Consider the following 19,307-nt stretch of genomic DNA (forward strand, 5'->3'; position numbering starts at 1 on the left):
TGGAGAGGCCTGGCAGACACCCCTGTGATCAAGTGAACATCTTCAGTACAGGACAAACTGCAATCTTTACCACCAATAGGATGCAAGGAGGAGGGCGTGCCACTTCTGCGACATCTCTGCCAAAGGAAATTGCTGTGATATCCCATTAAATTCATGATCTGGATTTCATCATGAAAATATGCCAAACTCAAACTGAGAGCTATTCTGCAGAATCTTCAAGTGTCAAGGTCACAAAAGTCAAGGAAAGTTGAGGAACTGTTCTAAACTGAAGGAGCCCAAAGAGAATTGACAACTAGATCTGCTTGATCCTTTTGCCATGAAGGTCCTTGTCCGAACAATTAGTGACTCTTGAATTGGGCCTGCCCATTGGATGGTGGCAATGTAACGATGTCAAAATATGCCATGGTATAATGTAGCAGTGTAAAGACCCTGAGTTTCCTGGTGTACTGTAAAAGGGCAGTGTGCTAGAGTACTGCATCTCAAACTCAGGTACACAAATCACCTGGGGATCTTTTAAAAATGCAGATTCAGATTCAGTTGGTCTGGGTGGAGTGTGAGATTCTGCCTGTCTAACCAGCTCCCAGGTAAGGTCCATGCTGCTTGCCCGGAGCAGTGATAGTAACAGTCTAGGGAACCCGGGGTGAGTGTTTACTGTTTGCTTCCCAAATACTTACCTTCCTCCTTTTTTGGTCACAGACGCTGGCGTTTCCTTTGGGAACAATCTGCTCCCCTCTGTGTACCAGTTTTGGGTCAGATGGTCCTCAATGCTCAGGCAACAAAGCACGCAACCTGGGCATGATCTGTCCCATACCCTGGCCACTGTGAAAGATTCGAGGCTGGTCCTCAGAGCCAGCCAGGGCCAGTGTGATGCAAGTCTAAGAGGCCCGGCTGAGCTGGCACAGCCTCTACCACCATCATCTTCTGGAGCCTTCCTGGAATTCCAAGCCATACAGTGGCTCGGGACTTGCCTTTTGCCCTCCAACCCCTAAGGCTTCCAAAGCTTTCTGACCCCCACATGTGACTCCACCACATAGTAGCCATGTGACCTTACTTATTAGCAAACTGAATTTTTACCTCAGTTTCCTCATCTATAAAATGGGATACCACCCACCTCAAAGGGCTGAGAACTGTATACGGTCATCCACATAAATAAAGCGTTTTGAACTCTACCTGGTATACTGTAGATGTTCAATAAATTTTTAATTCTTCCGTTTGGCTTTTGGAGCCCGTGATCCCACACAAAAAGAAAGGATGACATCTCACTGGTATGTCTTAGATCATTTTCTGTATTGAGAGTGCCTTAACACAGTTTGGGGAGCCCCGAAGATGAGGCCAAACATCTCACTAGGCAATGTTATTGTTTCCCCTGGATCCAGTTCTTGCATAGCCTATTCAATTCATACCTAACTTGCTCCCATCCTGCACTGAGTGGCCTATATAAATACATATGAAAAGGAAATCAATTAGCAACATTGTAGGTGTCCCCAAGTTCAGTTTTCCCTTGCCCAGGAACGGCGAGCTCTGGCCCGGGATCACAAATCCCTTTCTACTGTCTTTATTCTACTGCCATCCTGTGGTCAGCCTGTGCCACTGCAGCGCTGCGGGCCCGTGTAGCTGAGCTCCCTGTGCTGTCCTCCTGGTGCCCGGGAAGGGGCTCCTTGGGAGGAAAGAAAGGAGCGCAGTTGAAGGGTCTTCTCAAGTCCCCAGCAGCAGGCCAGAGCCTGGGCATGAATCACCAGTCCTGATCTGATTTCTGTTTGATGAACCTCAGGGCCACGTAGTACAGGATCGTGAAGCCACCACCGATGCCAATGAGGATGAAGCAGATGGCGTAGAGTGGGTGCGAGTTCAGGCCCATGGGACTGAGATCTGGGGACACAGACGTCAGTGAACTCACTGAGAAAACGTTCAGACGGATGTTAGCTATTTAGAGTCGAAGGCCTCAGCTACTTACTACGTCTCCCGGGATAGGGATGGTGAAGTTGCCGACGCCATGTGGTAAGTGTGCCCTTTAAACCGAATCTGCATCAGCCCTTCAAAACACCAGCGGAGAAAGGAGACTTTGGAAATCCAGGCAGGCACTGGAGACAGTGGGAGCCATGTTACTCACACAGGCTAACCACCTGCTCCCTGGGAAGCACTCCTGACCATAGGGCCCTGGCGGCTCTGCCCCAAGGGAAGCAAGGTCCCTGAGGCGGCAGGAGGGCAGGGAGAGGGCGAAAGAGCCAGAGTGACAGCTTGGGACATGGGGTGGAGTACAGGGGGCCAGGTGGCTGTGGGGGTCACCACATGTTGGAAAGGTAACAATTTGAGAGAGTCATTTACGAGGTGTCCCAGCATGTGCTCAGCTTCAAGGAGGCAGAGCCGAGATTTGTGAGTCTGTGCCCTGACCCCACGGGAGTATCACAGTGCCCGGAGCAGGAGGAAGGAACAAGCCCAGCCTGGCTGGTCTGGAGAAGGGAGCAGCTGTGGGGGCGGGGGCGGACCGCGCCCTACAGAGAAGAGCCACACAGGCTCAGCTATGTGTGCGTGGAGTGTGCTGGGGACTTCAGAAGAGCAAGGTGGGGGCTGCACGGAGTTAGCAGCCCCCCAGAGGGCTTGAAAAAAAGCAGTGACGTGGATTTGCACCTTACAAAGCGCCCTCTGCATGGGCGAGGGTCGAGAGGGATGCAGTAGGACCAGGGTCACAGAGACCATTGCAGTGGTCTGAGACCTGACGATAAGGCCAGGGCTGGGGGATCAGGCAAGGGAACATTTCAGAAAGATGGGATAGGCAGAACTGACCTGGCTCACTGGTGAATGTGGAGAGTGGGGGAGAGTCAAGGGTGACCTCCAGGTGTCAGCTGGGGGATAAAAGAAGGTGCCATCTGCACCCTCTCATGGAGTCATTCCTTTGACAAGCAGGACAGTTGGCTCCCAGAAAAACCAGGCTTAACTTGGATCTAAATGGTGAGTTCTCATCCCCAGGTGAAAGCAGGCTTCATCCAGCCCCAGAAAGACTCAAAAAGCTTGACCAGGGGAGGGGAGCAGGCCTTACCTGTCCACAGGTTGTCCAAGCTTATCATGAAGCCCCCGGTGAGGTAGAAGGAGTTGTAGAGAGCGTTGCCGAAGAAGGAGGATGTGTGGAATGTGGGGAGCAGGGCGGCGGCACCCAGGGCCATGATCCTGCAGCAGAAGACCACCAGCCACACAAGCAGGAAGTGCAGCAGAAAGGGCTCGAGGCTCAGGTGCAGGTGGCCAGCCAGTAGGTGGGCATCCCGTAGATCATGATGTAGACACAATGCTCCGGAAGCTCCCCTAGGATCTGCCAAGAATAGCCCTTGCAAGGATGTGGAGCTAATTGCCTTCACTGTCATTGTTCTTTAAATGTTTAAAGATAGTAACCCTCTATGATGCCAATCTTCCCTCCCGCTGATGATCAGGCTGCAGCAGGAGGGCCGGTGGGTGCGAGTGTGGGGCCCTGGAACGTGAGCTCCCTGCTGGTTTCCCCCTGCGGATGCCATGTGCTGCATCTGGGACCATTCAGAGCAGTTTCCCCCAGGGAGGCCATGCGGCCTGGTGACAATGGCAGTGAGGTATCTGTTCTCCTGTTTAAGTCCCCAGCCTGCCTGCCCAGACCTAATAGCTGTGGGGCTTTGAGACCGCTGCATAACCTCTCCAAGCCTCCGCTTCCTGGAAATAAGTATAGCAACAGCCGACATGCTTCCTGGAGATGTCGTGAGATCGGAGAGGTGAAGTATGCTGGATGTTTCCCTCCCTCCCTCCCTCCCTTCCTTCCTTCCATCTGTCTCTCTCTTTCTTTCTTTCTTTTTTAAGGTTTCTGCTGACCAGAAAAGTGTCAGTCCTAGTCCACAGTCCTGGTCTTCTGGTAAATGTTTTAAAAATATCAAGCCTCTGAAACTCCCCTTGCGAATGTGACATCTGTAACCCCAGATGATGCACGGCCTCCTGGTTCAGCAAAATACTTCTCTGGAGCTTTTGTACAATGCAGTGTAGCTTTCTCTGCCCCTGCCCCCTACCTGGTCACTTGCTCTCAGCCCTGACCAGTCACCTTGGTACAGAAATATGGACCAGCAGTGTAGAGCCCATCTTCCAGTTCATAGTAAAGCATTGCCCTCTCTGAGTGACCTAAAAAGGGGGAGAAAAGGAGAATGAAAGTGACATTAATTTTCAGTGTTTCTGCTTTTGAGTCTCTCTTAGTACAATTATAAATAGTCATATTGACTAAATGTCTTCTATTTTTAAAAAGCAGGCAGAGTTAAACCATCCTAATTTAGATGTTTGTAATTCTGTGACTTGTGCATTGCTGTCAAGTATAATTCCTGCTATAATAGGAATGCCTAAGACTCCTGGGTAATCTGCTTTCATTTGCATACTAATATTAATGTGCGAACTTTAAAAACAATCATCACCTTTTGTTTTGCAATCATGGTGAAACTATTCAGCAAACCCATTCTCCCCAGGAGTTCAGAGGAACATAGGCTGGTTTTGGGCCAGCTCAGAGGGGTGACCAACACCGTGTCCTCTGGCTGTTTCAGGTGTGGGTCACAGAGAGCAAGCCCCACTCACATTTGGCAATGACATCCAGGATCACGTTGAAAGGGATGAGAGCTCCAATCATGAACAAGAGGGCGGCTGTGTCCATGAAGGAGAGCTTGATGGCCCCCTGGCCGTAATAGAGGAACCCAATGACCAGGGACATCAGGCAGGCCTCTGCTCCATGGATGAGGAGAGTTGGCAGGTCTTGGAAGTCGTTGAAAATCTGACGACTTAAAAAACAAAAGAGATGCCAAGGGAACAACATATACCAGCCCTGTCACATGGCAATGTCATTTAATCTCAGCAAGCCTCTCTCTTCTCATCTGTAAAATGGGAATAGCACTACCCCCTCACAAGGACTGTGAGGCTCAAATGAGATCATTGATGAAAGCATCTGTCTCACACTAGGTACACAATAAATAATTTACTTTATTGTCAACATATCCGCCGTGCAATTTTACTTGAAGACATTATCCTAAGGAAATAACCAATCAGGTATGTAAAGACGTATGTGCAAGGATGGTTGCTGCAGCGTTACTTGCCATAGCAAAAGCCTGAAAAAAATTGAACCATCAATATGCACTTAGCAGGGAAATGAATTATGGCTTTTTATTTTTATTTATTTATTTTTTTTAAAGATTTTATTTATTTGAGAGAGAGAGAATGAGAGACAGAGAGCATGAGAGGGAGGAGGGTCAGAGGGAGAAGCAGACTCTCTGCCGAGCAGGGAGCCCGATGCGGGACTCGACCCCGGGACTCCAGGATCATGACCTGAGCCGAAGGCAGTCACTTAACCAACTGAGCCACCCAGGCGTCCCGAATTATGGCTTTTTAGATTGGAATGCCGAAGAAGACCTAACCAGATGAGAGGCAGAGACCTTTTCTATATGAGGCCAAAAACAAACAAAAAAATGGTTACAGAACCATATGCAAAGTATGATCTCATTTACGTATTAAAACGCTGTGTGCATGGGAATATCTAGAAAGACTCACACCAAACACGTGGGTCTGGTTTTCTCTGAGGGCTGATGTGACAGGTAACCTTCCCTCTCCACTTGGGTTTCTCCTGGATCGTCTGAATTTTTCACCACAATCCTATGTAATTTCTCCAATCATCCGGCCAGTAAGGACATTTTGATATTGTTTAAAGAATAAAAGTAACAGGAGTGTTCTGTATTGCACAGAGGGCTAGTGCTGGTCTTGGTGATACCGGTTTTTTAAAAATGATTCTACCTCTTGCTTTCTCCTTCAAATTCACTTTAGATAGAAAGGGCTTAATTTGATACAATAAAGACTTGTGGGACAGGGTTGGTGGTAGTGGGATGAAATGGCAGATAATTACCGGATCAGCATGGTGAACTGCTGCACAGGGCTGGGCAGCTCCGTGGGAGTCGGGGGCTGGTCAGTGTCCTGGGGGAGGGCCGGGCTGTCAAGAAGCACAGTGTGTCACGGGGTGTGGGGACGGCTGCCTTCGGCAAGGAGCTCTCCACCCAGAGCCACCCTGGCCTGCCTTACCTCTCCGGGTAAGTGCCCTCACCCAGCTCCCTCGCCTCTGCTCTCCACAGAAAGTCATCGAAGCCACGAACTTTTTCTTGAAACAAAAACGCAAGGGACTGAGCCTTCTCTCTGGTGGCCACTTCCTGCTCTCTGCTTCGCCTATCGATGCTAGTCAAGTCCACTGTAAGGAGAAGATGTGGGGCCATGGGTGGCTGGGTCTCTGTACCTGCTCACAGGTGAGGAGCTTGATGCAAGGCCAGTTCACAATGCCGGTCAGCCCTTGGGGGCTCCAGGATGTGCTCCCCACCCTCTGAGAGTGGACCATGAAGTGATGAGCAGAGCAGAGAGAGACAGACAGACAGCCAGGGCTGGCCTCCCACCCTGCTGGGCCTGGCCACATCCACTTCAGGGGAAAGCCTGCTGCAGGGGAAGGGCAACACCAGAGGCCCTGTGAGCCCTGGCCCCCATCCCAACCCCCAGGCTCATTATGGGGACATCAGAAAGAGCCAAAGATCATGGCACAATTATGCCCTGGCTCCAACTCAAGCCATTTAGGAAGCTTGAGATGAGGACTAAGCCTCCCTGGTGTGCCTGCCCATGGAGAGAAGGTGGGCTGGCCACGAGGTGGTTGGGCAGTCTGGGCACCTGGAAGTTCTAGTTCTCACTGTAAATAGGTAATTTGGCTCCCCAAGCAGCCTGCCTAAAAGGGGAGAATGTTTTGGCTGGAGGGTGAGCTGTCACTGCCCTCCAGGCTGCTCTGCACCCACCTCCACGTTACTTGTGGGGAGCATCTGGGAGCCCCGGCCCCAGCTCTACTCTCATGGGGCTGCTGCAGTGTCAGAAAGGCACACCCACCCAGTCATAACCAGGGCCCACCTGAGCCCAGCTTTACTCCAGGCCGGAGGGTGGCTCACCTCCCACTATTCCTCCTCTTAACCTCTGTCTCTTCCCTCCTGCCATTTTCATGACATGTCGCAAGGCAGGATAATGTCTAGGAGGAGTCTTGTAAAACGCAGTATGTCTCCTTAGTGTGCAGGCCTGTAGCTCAGAACACCAGACTCTCTGGGTACTGCCAGGCCCTGTACCCCAGATTGGTAGGTGGTAGGCAAGAGCCCCTTCCCCCACAAATGATAATAATATAAAGAAAAAGGTTTTTTTTTCAGGTCTGTTGTGGACATCTGGCTTCTGGTAACCCCCCTCTGGGGTTACTGCACATTGCTCCCCATGGCCAGGTTGACAGGTGCCCTCTATGTGAGTTCACACAGTGTGAGTGCACAAGGGCTGGCAGGCTGGAGAGAGTGGCCTGTCCTCCTGCGGGAAGGAGGCACGTTGGATGCTGGGAGGAGGACGTGGGCTCAGGGTCAGGAGTCAGGGAGGGGGCCAGATACACTGGCTGCGAGTCCCCATTCTGTGCCTTACAAGTTCTGTGCAAGGGGTTTAACTCTTCAGACTTTGGTCTTCTCATCTGTAAAGATGGAGATGACCCTGGCAGGTCTGTGAGGGTCCAAGGCACACCCTCTGCAGCTTGGTGCTTTTGGGCCCAGTGTCTGCCCTTAAGGACATGGTCCCTGTCATCATGGTTATTGGTGACGCCCTTGCTACACTGGGCCATCTTGGGAGGAAGGCTGGGGCTCCAGGTGACATATTAGACAAGCCACAGCTACGGCCTCCCCCGCTCTTCTCCCCCCAGCGCTGGTGAAGCTCTGCGGCCTGGCCAGCAGCCACGGCACTCCTCAGCATTCAGGATCCGGGCAACTGCTTTCAGGTCAGGCACCTGTAAAAACAACTGTCTCCCCAGAAATGAAGGAATTGGCTTACCCTTCCCCCGAGGGCTATATGCTAAGAGCTCAGAACCCCAAGCAGATAGGCCTCTCTGGTGCTGACAGAACAATTTTCCTATCTAGAGATTCACTGACCAAAACCTCCAAATGGCCCTGAGCTCCCTGTGCCCTGGGGCCCCCTCTACAACCGAGTGCCTTCAGGCTCTCTGCCTCTTTGGGGGCATCAGGGCACAGCTTTAAGATTTCCTGGTGGTCTCCTGACCTTAGGTAACCTAAGTTTCCCTACAGAGTCTGAATAAAGACCACAATTCTAGAAATTGATCCAGAGCCTCTTGGATTCTATCTCCTCTAGCCATTGGAATTCTCAAAGGCTTCTTACCTATCCTGCACAGGAGGGTAGCTACGTCAGAAGCTGCTTTATTCAGACCCTCGTTTCTGACATTTGATACTTGGCAAAGGGACACTTGTTCTACAGCCCGCTCTGTCCGCCCCCCTCCCAGGTCCTGCTCCCCGGAAGCCTCTGAGTTTCCCTTCCGGATCCCTCCACCAGGCCCTGGCGGGGCTTGGTGGGTGGGGGCGCTGCCTGGCAGCTCACCATAGAGGTCGGCAGGGTTGCTGTAGCGAGGACAGGGGTGGCCGATGGCTGTGAAGTACTGCCCCACGTGCTGGGCTGCCCCCAAGTAGATGGTGCTGCCGGACGTCAGCAGGAGGACCAAATCAAACAGCCTGAAGATGTCCGACCGAGGCTGGTGCAGGGAGATGAGCACCAACCGGTTGCCCTTGGCCAGCCGGGACAGGGTTTTCACCAGATGTGGGCCGTGAAGCTGTCGAGCCCGGAGGTGGGTTCATCCAGAATGAGGATTCCTTCCCAGCGGAGGGGCCTGGTGAGCCGGCAGCACTCTGGCTGCCAGGCCCAGCCAGGTGGGCGCCGCGGCCCCACCTCGCGCCCTCACCTGGGTTCCACAGGAGCTGCACCCCGCCGCGGACCCTGCGCCGCTCGCCCCCCGACACGCCCCGCACGTACGCGTTGCCCACGCGCGTGTTGGCGCACTGGCGCAGGCGCAGCTCGGCCATCCCGTCGTCCCCCTGCGGAGGAGGGCCGGGGATTAGACGCGCGGCCGCCCGCCTGGCTCGGGGCCACGCCGGTGTTGTCCCGGAGTGTAAAGCGCCTGCCCCTCCGAATGGGTTTGCGCTCCAGCCTTCACTGCCCCATGCGGTGTTTGTTCCCGCGTTCTTTCCGCACGTCCTGAGCGGCTCCCACGCGCAGGGCGTGGCGCCATGTTGGAAACGTGGCCGCGACCTGGGGGCAAGACAGCTGGGCTCCCTGCCCACACGGAGGACAGGAAAACAGGTAGACAGCACTCCTCACACATTTTGTCCTGTGCCGTGAAGGGAACTGGCCAGGGCCCAGGCGGCTTACCGAGGGTTGCAGGGTTTAAAGGTGGACTGAGGGCAAGGCTGAGCGTAGGGTTGGTTGGAAGGATGGTGAGCTGGGCTGCTCAAACTCGACCTGGGGAAGGATGTCATGACTTCTTGGGGTCACCAGGGTCAGGTAGTTACCCTTTCGTCACGCTGAGCCTGGGAGAAGGTTCTGGGCAGGCTTAGCTGGGCAACAAAAGCCAGAGTCTCGCAGACAGGTTGGGGAGCAGCTGGTCGTGCTGGCGCACGTGGGCCACATACTTCCTCACCAGCTGAGGCGTGCTGGGCTGCCCGTTGATCCAGATTTGGCCTGACTTAATTTTCCCGCCATGGTCCCTCCCGGTGATCACGTCCAGCAAAGAGGCTCTCCCACAGCCTGTGAAGCCACCAAACACATCCTGAGAGCAGAGCTGCGGGGGCCGGCCTGGAAGCCACGGCAGCCCACACATTCTCCAGCCACTCTGGACCAGCCCCTAGGGAAAGTGGCACAGCTTTTGGACCGGATGGGGCAGTCCCAGAACCTAGAGCTCCAGGCCTTTCACCCGCAGCCAATTTGAGCATCGTTGGGGCGTTGGAGGCACGTTGACGCTGGGGGTTCAAGCCAGGTAGCCAGGGGCTGCATGGCAGGAGAGGGCTGGAGTCCTGGCCCTGGCTGTACCTGAAGCAAATGCCCCTTTCCGCCTCTAGTAAGTCCCTTTCTCTCCCAAGTAAGGCTGGTGTTAATTGCACCATGAAGCTTAACCATTTTTGGGTGGTAAATGTGTCAGCAACATTTGGCTCAGAAGCTGGCTTTATGGGAAGGACTAATTTTGGAGAATTAAAAGGGTGTTTTTTAAAAGATTTACTATTTATTTTAGAGGGAGAGACTGAGTGGGGGGGAAGGGCAGAGGGGGAGAGAGAATCTCAAGCAGACTCCCAGCTGAGAGAGGAGCCCAACATGGGGCTTGATCTCACAAATAGAGTGTTTTTTAAAAATGCAAAATTGGAACTTATTTTCAGAAATAAGGAGAAAAAAATAGAGGAATAATAGATGTGGACATGATTTTAAAACTAAACCATAGTATACACATGTGTATTTCTCTATATCTGTCTTTTCCTATTTTTATCAGTGGTACTTTCTACTCTCTAGAAAAAGTGATCTGTTGCCCTAAGTTAACACCATCCACCTCTGAGTGACAGCGATTGCTATTGATTTGGGGAAGTGTCAGATTGGATCAGGTTTCCAGAAGCATTTGATGAGACTCTTTGACAGCCATTTAAGCTGTGAATGCCATTTGGGCTGCAGCTGTGAGAACACTTTGCAAACAGGTAGGGATGAGGCTCTGTCCCATTCCCCCCAAGTGAGGGTTTGGTTTCTTTACCATCAATTTCTTTCAGAGAGCAAATTTTGCAACTGTTTTCAAACAAGGAAACGGCCAATACACAAATGGAACCACCCCTCCTTGCCATACACACATGCTTCCTGCAAGAAGCCCCATGCCTCCAGTGCAAAAAACAAAAGAAGTCTCCCCAATAATTCTTCTGCTTACTGACCAGAGGCTCTCACAGTAGAAAGGGACCTGCATGCTACCTCCCAGGTACACCTCATTCAAGGTCCCTGGGAGCATAAGTGGAGCAAAATAGCCAGGAGAGAAACCAGAGGGGAGGGCTCTGGTCCTGCTCCCTGCCCAGCATCATACATCAGATCCAGGCTCTGAGATAGCAGGGGACTTTGTCAACATTCATAGCTACAATGGGATTCCCAATAAGGGAGTGCGGAGGCCACATTTCCTAAACACTTTATGAGAGGTATGGGTGGCTTTTCCAGTGGAGACTGCCTAGTGGAACTGGGGAGACCTTCTGTGGACCAGGAGAAAACACCAAAGGCACTCAAGAGCCTTATAAAATGGCAAGAGTTTCCAATTAAGTAAATTCATTCATTGGAAAACACCTTTGTCAATACTGCTGATTCTACAGAGCAGCCAAAGTGTCTGGGGCTGTTTTAATTTATATTTTATAAATTATGCTGAGCATTCATTCATTCTTTGTTTCATTCTTTCTTAAGTGGAGTAACAGTCACAGTATGTGTAATTGATAAATCTTTCTAAGAAATCATTTAGGGGCACCTGGGTGGCTCAGTCGGTTAAGCAGCCGACTCTTGATTTTGGCTCAGGTAATGATCTCAGGGTCCTGGGATTGAGCCCCCTGGCGGCAGGCTCTGCATTCAGTGGGGAGTCAGCTTGAGGATCCCCCCGCCCTTCCTCACACCCTCTCTCTCAAATAAATAAATAAATCTTAAAAAGAAATCATTTAAATAATTTTAGTTAAGTAAACCTGAAGCTAAACAACATTGAACCTAGAGTCAGAAGGCCTGGAGACTACTCAATCTCTCCGAACTTCACTATCCTCAAGGATGCTAACAGCTGTAGAAGCAAGTGTAGCAAGTATTAATTGTGATGCCTCTGAGGCTTTGTGGAAGTGCCTCCACAGGGCCCACATATGCCCCAGATTCTCAGTTCATGAAGAAAAAGCAGATATAACAAGAAAAGCCACCAGGATTTACAAAAATAAAATTGGCCTATGAAATGTTTAGATCAGAATTGCAGAGGCAGGGTCAAAAGTGGGCAGGACTTGACCTGTGGGTGTTATTTATTTATTGATTTATTTTAAAGATTTTATTTATTTATTTGACAGAGAGAGACAGCGAGAGAGGGAACACAATCAGGGGGAGTGGGAAAGGGAGAAGCAGGCTTCCCGCTGAGCAGGGAGCCTGATGTGGGACTCGATCCCAGGACTCTGGGATCATGACCTGAGCCGAAGGCAGACGCTTAATGACTGAGCCACCCAGGCGCCCTGTGGGTGTTATTTAAGTTACAAAGTGCATTGACACACATTATCTTATTTGATCTTTGGTTAGACAATAAATAGAATTTCCCTATCAGAAGACTAAAAATTTGGAGATGTTCAAAAGTACAGTAATCTTTACTTCTGGAAATGACTAAAAGGTATAACGTGTTCTCATACCATGTGAGAGAAACGCTTGATCTGAGAATTAGAGGACCAAAGTTCTAGTTCCAACTCTGCATTAAATATGTCTTCAGGGGAATCACTCACTTTGTCTAGACTTTAGTCTCCCCATTTGTCGAATGAAGGTGTGCATGTGTGGAGGGGAGGCAGGAGGACACTCTGATTGATAACTTAAAATACTGGTAATTTAAAAATCCTCCTTTAAAGAGGCTTCCAAACTGGGAAGGAAAAAGAAAGAATACATTGGAGAGAGTGAACTTTGTTCTCTAAGGCCCCATTCACCTCTGGCATTGTATAATTTTAAGTTTGGCTTGTGGAAGTGACTCTGAGGCACTCCAAGGACCTGGATCTTTGCAGGTGGTTGAAGTCTGCACTAAGAACTGGAGGGGCTCTCTGAGAAGTGGGAGTTGCAACAGGGGCTGTGCCTACCTGGTCGTGAGGCAACAATGAGTGAATGTCCCTGGTGGTGGAGGGAGTCCCCCGAGAAGAACATTGAATTCTGAAGCTGCCTGATGATCTTGGAAAGGTTGTTGCTTTGTCTCAATATAGGTGTTAACTAAGGACCAAGCCCTGGCTGCAGCTTCAAGAGGCACACTCGTGATTCATAATGATGGCGACTGCCTGAGAGTTAGTAAATGGAGGACCTGGGATTTGTTTTTTTGTTTTGTTTTTTTAATAATTTTATTTATTTGAGAGACAGAGTGAGAGAGAGAACACGAGAAGGGTGAGGGGCAGAGGGAGAAGCAGACTCCCTGCTGAGCAGGGAGCTCAATGCCGGGCTCGATCCTGGAACTCTGGGATCATGACCTGAGCCGAAGGCAGACACCCAACTGACCAAGCCACCCAGGCGCCCTGGAGGAGCTGGGATTTGAACCCAGGTCTGTCTGACCCAGAACCTGTGCTCTCACCCACTCTGCTATGCTGTTTCTACTCATGCTTCTGTGAGAAGCATCCATCTGTCTGAGGGACCAGTCTTCTTTCCAGGAGAGACAGAACCCATTGCCTCACTATTTGCCCTTAGGTACCTGAGCTCCCTATGATGGCCAGCATCTGCCCACTCCTCACTTTGAAGCTCAGGTTTTGGATGCCCAGCTCACAAGAAGCCTTGTGAGATGTCCAGGGCATCTTGAATTGAGCCAGCTTCTTAAACCAGGGCACCTGGGAGTCCATGTCCACCTGTGGGGAAACATTGGAAGGTTCCTCAGAGAGCTGAGTGGTCAGAGGGTTTCAGCAACTTCTGTTCAGCTCTGTATAGGAGATATCCTCCTGCTGATACAAACAGGTTGAGGGGCCCACCCCTAGGTTCTATCAAACATGGGGGTGGAGCCCATGTTGAGACCCTGTGCTGAGAACCTGAAGCTACCATTTCTAAGTCTGAAGACATGGGAAGCATGTACAATAGCAGAACAGAAAGGAAAATACAACATAAAGCAAAATGATGTCTTCACTTAAAGATAGTAATTTACTAATTATTTATTAAATGTTTACTGTGTATAAGGCATTGTGTAAATCTCCTTTAAGGTCACACAGCTAACAAGTGGCAGAGCAGAGAAAGGTTATGGCGTGCCTCATTAGCTTGTCCTAACTCACATGTACAGGAAGCCAGGGTTGGGCCTCTGAGGTTCAGCATTGCAGCCCCCAGCATGTTCCATCTGGACCACCTGGGGTCTGCCCCCAGGTGGGTCTGAGAAATGGAAGTCTTGAATCTGACCAGAGGTTCCCTGAAAGCCTCCGAAAGGCCCGCAGTCCTTGCATTCTGGATGTCTTATTAGTTCCAGGGACAGTATATTTTGCAAACAAATAACAACAAAACACAAAACTAGTGAAACCTGAAAGAAGTCTATAGAATGGTGTCATAGCATTGTTAATTTCTTAGTTTTGATTGTTTTACTCTGGGTATGCAAGATGTTAACATTAGGGGAATTTGGACAAAGGGTACATGGAAACTCTTTACTATTTTTATAACTTTCCCAGAAGTCTAAAATTATTTCAAAATCTGAAGCTAAAAAAAGTTTGAGAGATGTTTTTTCCCCCCACAGGTTCACATAATTTATGTTTTACAAAGGTCTCGTCCTCTTACGCCTGTCAGCCTCCAGCTATGGTATGTGTAGGAGAGGGCACTCCTGTACATTCACTCAACATGTGAGGCATCAGCGTGGCCAGCATGGGCTCACCCTTACCTTCCACTTGGGGAATCATTTGGCCTTCCCTGCCCACTCCTCCCACCGTGTCCTCAGGTGTGCTTCTACCTGGTAGCTGAGATCTCGGACTTCCAAGGTGTTGGACTGGCCGCTGTAGGTGAAGTACAGGCTGTTGTCACTTTCAGAGGAGAACAAGCTGTCCTGGAGGCCCTGCTGGCAAACATGACAGGTGAGGGGCTCCTTCAAAAGCTGCTGAGCACTTAAGAGAAAACAGGGAGGAGACCCAAGAGGTGAGAGCAGCAGCTAGTGTGGTTGAGATCGAGAATTGGAAAGACATGGGTTTGGGTAGGTGGAGCCCAAGGGCTCTGAGAAAATACGAGCATTCGTGAGGGCAAATCTTTCCTTCCCTGCAGAGCGAGCTTTGGGCCTTCCCTCCAGCACAGCTCCTGGCTCCAGAAAACTCAATCTCAGATTGGTGGAGCCTGGACCCAGGCAGCCTATGGTGGACAAGACCCAGACTCCAGACTGGAGAGAGCTTTGTGAGCTTCTGTGCTCTGGGGACACCTGAGCTGGGGGTTGGCCTTAACTTTTCTCTTCCCTGTCTCTGGCTTACTATCTTCTAATGCCAAAGAGACTCCATGTACCTGGCATGTGAGAGGAAATAACTATCAAAAAGCTAATGCTCAATATTTGGAAGACACCATCCTTGGAAAAGTTGCATCTTATTCTAATGAGTTTTGCACAACAAAGCCATTCAAAATGCTGTTGGGAGATTTCAGAGGAAGTCCCTCTCATTGTCATAGTCCTCATCGTCATCATCTTGCTGTTGTTGGAGTGATGCTATATTTGTACATCAAATAAATCAGTGTTTCATGGTATCAACTGATACCTTTGGTATTAGCCATCAGCAGATCCGAATTCCTTCTGTTTTATCAGTTCAATCCTTTAAATCATTGAGGCCCAAAAAAAGAAGAACCTGCCTAGTAAGATTTCCATTTTTAATTACATTTTTCTTTTATTTCTTAGTGCACGAAAAAGTGTATTTATTAATAAGTTCCAGTTGATTCTGATCTTTTCCCCCAGAGCTGCTCTTCTCACACTGATGTGTTCCTTCAGTCAAGCAAGCAAGCGTCCAGTACTTGGAGCCCACGTCACGCTTCGGGCTTGGAGTTTGGGATGTGACAAAGGTGGTTTCTGAGCAGCTTAGATTTTTTTATTGAGGTAAAATTGGTATATAACATCATATTAGTTCAGGTATACAACACAACAATATTTGTGTACACTGCAAAGTGGTCACTACAATACATCTAGTTAACAGCTGTCACCATGCACAGAAGTGTAGGTCTTAATGAATGGCATAGGTGGTTAGGATGGAGTGTGACAGGCCAGGTGTAGAGGCAGGCTGACCTCAAGCATCCATTCAGGGTATACTTACACTGTGTACACTGTGCCTACCTGTGCTTTGTGTGAAAATAAAATGACTTATGACTTATGTGAAAATAACATCCAAAAGTCTCTGTCAAGCTTCCTGTAGTGGTGGAGGTCCGAGGTCCTCAGACAGGATGTTCCAGCCCCATGGGAGAGGAGGGAAGTCAATACAGGTGACAATCAGCAGCAGCTGTGAGTAGTCCCCAGAGTTCCAGGGCAGTATGGAAACAGCAGACCATAGCTACTTATCTTGTCTGTTGTTAGAACTGTTACCATAAAGATCCTAAATTATACAGAAAAACCTGGGAAAGATGAACACCTCATTTAGCAGCAGGGCAATCTCTGGGGAACAGAGGAATACAAGAGAGAAGGTTACAGGGGAAGGCAAGGGGAGTGAGCTTCAGAGCTCTTGGTAATTAGTGGTGTGTACATGAGAGTTCGCTACTCTATAAACTAATCTGTCTGAAATAATTCAAAATATGTTTTCCACGTGAGAGAGGGAGCCCACGAGTACAACTCCAGAATACTCCTCCCACCTTGCGCCTCAGTGGCCAGTGCCTCCAAGGCAGGAGCGGCCACGGAGATGGAGCAGGGCCCAGGGCCTGTGCCCGCAGAGGTGGGGAAGGAGCTCTCTCCTGGGGGAGACCAGGGCAGCTAAGAAAGGTGCTGTGTTCCAGGCACATCAGTTCTGCACCTGACCTTACTCACCACTTCCACCACCAGCACTCACACTGCCTAGTTTTTCCATTTAATTCCGTTAAACTATCAGAAATTCTAGCAATTATTGAGAGACTCATTTGGGCTAACATGCATCCTGTTTGTTTATAAAAAAGTAAATGTCTGTAGGGTGGATATTAAGTCGATTGGTATAAGATATGAGTTAGCTCAGAAATTGTTTCTCTGAACAAAGACCTGGCCAAAAGCTACCCAGGTTAGATTTCAGGTGGAGGGGTGGCTTAGGAAAGGAAGTCAGACATTTTGGGGTCTGGAGTATTATGTGCAGGTGACCTCATGCCCAAGTGGATTCCACTTTGCAGATAAGTGCTTTGAAAAGGTGGAGGGTGCTGGGGCCGTGGGGAAAGAGGTGTCAGAATGGGGAGACAGATAAAAGAGAGGTGCTCCCTGTTCCTGGGGGGTTGGGCAGTACCCCTCCCCCAGGCTAAGTAGTCAGGCACAGGCCAGCCAGGGACCTCATTTGCCATATAGGGACTACCTTTCTAGAGCTGCACAGGCAGGGCGACTTTCAGAGGAAGAGAATTCATTGCTGGGTTGGGGATGGCCTCTGTTCCATTTTGAAATATTTCCTTGGCTCCCAGGAAGGATTTGTTAGACTCTTCCTGAGGTTTTGACAAACTCTCTGTATTTTTCAAATATTTAAATACCTATTCAGCTGACATCTTAATCAGTACGACTGTCAGAACATCACTTGAATTTCTGACAGGTGACACCGAAAAAAGCAAAAGCAGGTTTATTTGTAGGCAACCTGCTTGGCTCCTGCTGGGCTACATTGTAATTTCTCCTTGTATTAACTTCTGATCAAATTCCTGAGTCAGAAGCATAGATTAGAAGGGAACTCAGGGAGCATGGAGCCCAAGTTCCTTATTCTAAAATGGGGAATCCTTGCCCTTGAATTGCGACGCACTGAGGTCTCAGTGCCTGGCAGAAACATGCAGGGTTTGTTCCTGGCTGAGAGGATGAGCCTGGGCCTTTAGTAAAATGGTCAGGCCAGATCTCACACATCTTTGCCCTGAGGACTGGACCCCTCTTGTCCTCCTCTGGCTATGCTTCTGCCCATGGACTGAGGAGTCTGTGGGCCAAGGGCACTTGCCACTCCAGGCGCCCCAGGCCAGAGGGGCATTTGTCTGTGGAGTGTGAATGGAATGTGGGTAGGCAGGATGGCATGACCACAGGGGTGTGTGAGTCATGTGTGGGGCTGGGGTTGGGCAGAGAAGGGGGATAGGCTGTAGCTTGGGCTGGAAGCTGGCTCCCCTGCGCCACCACATTCTAGCTGCTGCTCCAAAAGATCCTAGAATTTCTAAATTTACACCTGGCCTTTCAGGTTGTGCAGAAGGTATATCAAGATAAGATAAAAACTATTTTAAAGTTCTTAGCTTGATTGATAATTTTAAAACATCTAGACATAAGATATGTAGCCCTCATTCTCTTGTTCCAGATGCCTTAAATGTTGGGGGAAGATTGTCACTTGGAACCTTGAGTAAAGAATTGGAGAAATGGAAATTGGAAATGGTAGGCATTCCTGGATGTTGGGTTTGGGCAGTTATTTGTATCCCATGCTGTGGTGGCTGAATTGTCAGACCTTTTTGGCAGAAAGTGTCCCCATAGCCACTGCTAACTTTATATCTTATTCAGGCTATGAGCACTGCAGTCACAGCTCTTAGGAGTCATTTCTTGGCAAGGACTGGCTGTATTCCCACATCAGAAGTGGCTATTTGTCATGGCTACAGAGTGGACTAGGAATGGGGCTGAGCTGTAGTCACATCCTAGCAACTCAGGGCCAGACTAGGTGGCCTGTGGCCTTCTCTTCTGGGTGTGGAGTCCTCAGACCTTCTTGTCTTTTCTCTCCCTCCTCTCCACGGCAGGCAAAGACAGCAGGGTGTGCTGGGGTGAGGTGGGGATAGAGGGTGGGCTCTGCTTCCTCTCTGTCTTCCTAGTTAGCCTCCTGCTTCAAATCCCACCCACACCCTGATTTTAGCCAAAGGCCATTTCTCAAGTAAACATTTCTCATGTAAGATAAGGGTGGAGACCTTCTGCCCCAACCTCTCGACCCCCTGGCTGCTGTCTGTACCTTCCAGCTCTCTCTGGGGTCTTATGTCTGCCTGCTGTAGCCATGTTTTGCACACAAATTCTGATGTTCCCATAAAAGTTGCCTGCCATCCTATCTCATCGGTTTACTGCGTCTGAGACTCTGAGCTTGACAGACACACAGATGAAGGAGGCACTGCGGAGTCCCCAGTGTATGTGAACACATTTCTGCTTTGCAGTCTCCTTCAGAAAAAGCTACATCAGCCCAAGTCACAAACAGGAATGTCATTTCCCTGTAGGAGTGTGCCTTTGTGCAGAAGTGACCTCACAGGCCCCCTACCCACCCCTGTTCGCTGAATCCCTTCCCCTCAGCCCTTTGATGCCCAGGGAATAGAGTCCTGCTGCCATATTCTCCCTCTGTGGTCCTGGCCATGAGTTAAAACAAAGTTCCTGAGGGAGGAAGAAAGGTCCCATTCACTCCCACCCCCCATGACTGAGGTGACTGCCCATCACTCACAGAGGCATCCTGGGGAGCAGCCCCGTTCCACAGTCCTCTCTCCTCTGAGGCCGCCTCAGCCATGGGGCCCAGCGGTGTCTGTGCCGCTTTGCTGCAGCTTCCTTTCCACCTTAGCTGCTACCAGACAGCACCAGTGTTTTGTCTTTCTCAGAGCTGGGCAGTCTCTGACCCTGGTTCACTGCGCCTCTCTCCTGGCACTCCTCCCAGGCAAGCCCT

General features: G+C 50.0%; 2 protein-coding genes across 2 annotated transcripts in view; one reads left to right on the forward strand and one right to left on the reverse strand.

Moving 5' to 3' along the window:
* Window positions 1–1,268: 1,268 nt before the first annotated feature.
* On the reverse strand, window positions 1,269–19,154 carry ABCG8 (ATP binding cassette subfamily G member 8). Its single transcript, XM_036073712.2, is given in 17 exon segments — window positions 1,269–1,869; window positions 1,951–1,992; window positions 1,995–2,081; window positions 3,038–3,235; window positions 3,238–3,304; window positions 4,052–4,128; window positions 4,570–4,769; window positions 5,882–5,965; window positions 6,055–6,217; window positions 8,413–8,628; window positions 8,631–8,681; window positions 8,771–8,903; window positions 9,378–9,448; window positions 9,451–9,612; window positions 13,268–13,418; window positions 14,492–14,593; window positions 19,092–19,154. Coding segments are annotated over 17 exon segments (2,004 nt in total). The 3' UTR covers window positions 1,269–1,732.
* Window positions 1,801–19,307, forward strand: part of ABCG5 (ATP binding cassette subfamily G member 5) — a 43,416-nt gene continuing 25,909 nt past the window's right edge. The window contains 1 exon segment of the mRNA XM_036073711.2: window positions 1,801–1,998. Within this exon segment, the coding sequence (XP_035929604.1) occupies window positions 1,974–1,998 (25 nt within the window). The 5' untranslated portion in view covers window positions 1,801–1,973.

Source organism: Halichoerus grypus, chromosome 10 (assembly GCF_964656455.1).
Source record: "Halichoerus grypus chromosome 10, mHalGry1.hap1.1, whole genome shotgun sequence".
In the NCBI taxonomy this organism is placed as follows: Eukaryota; Metazoa; Chordata; class Mammalia; order Carnivora; family Phocidae; genus Halichoerus; species Halichoerus grypus.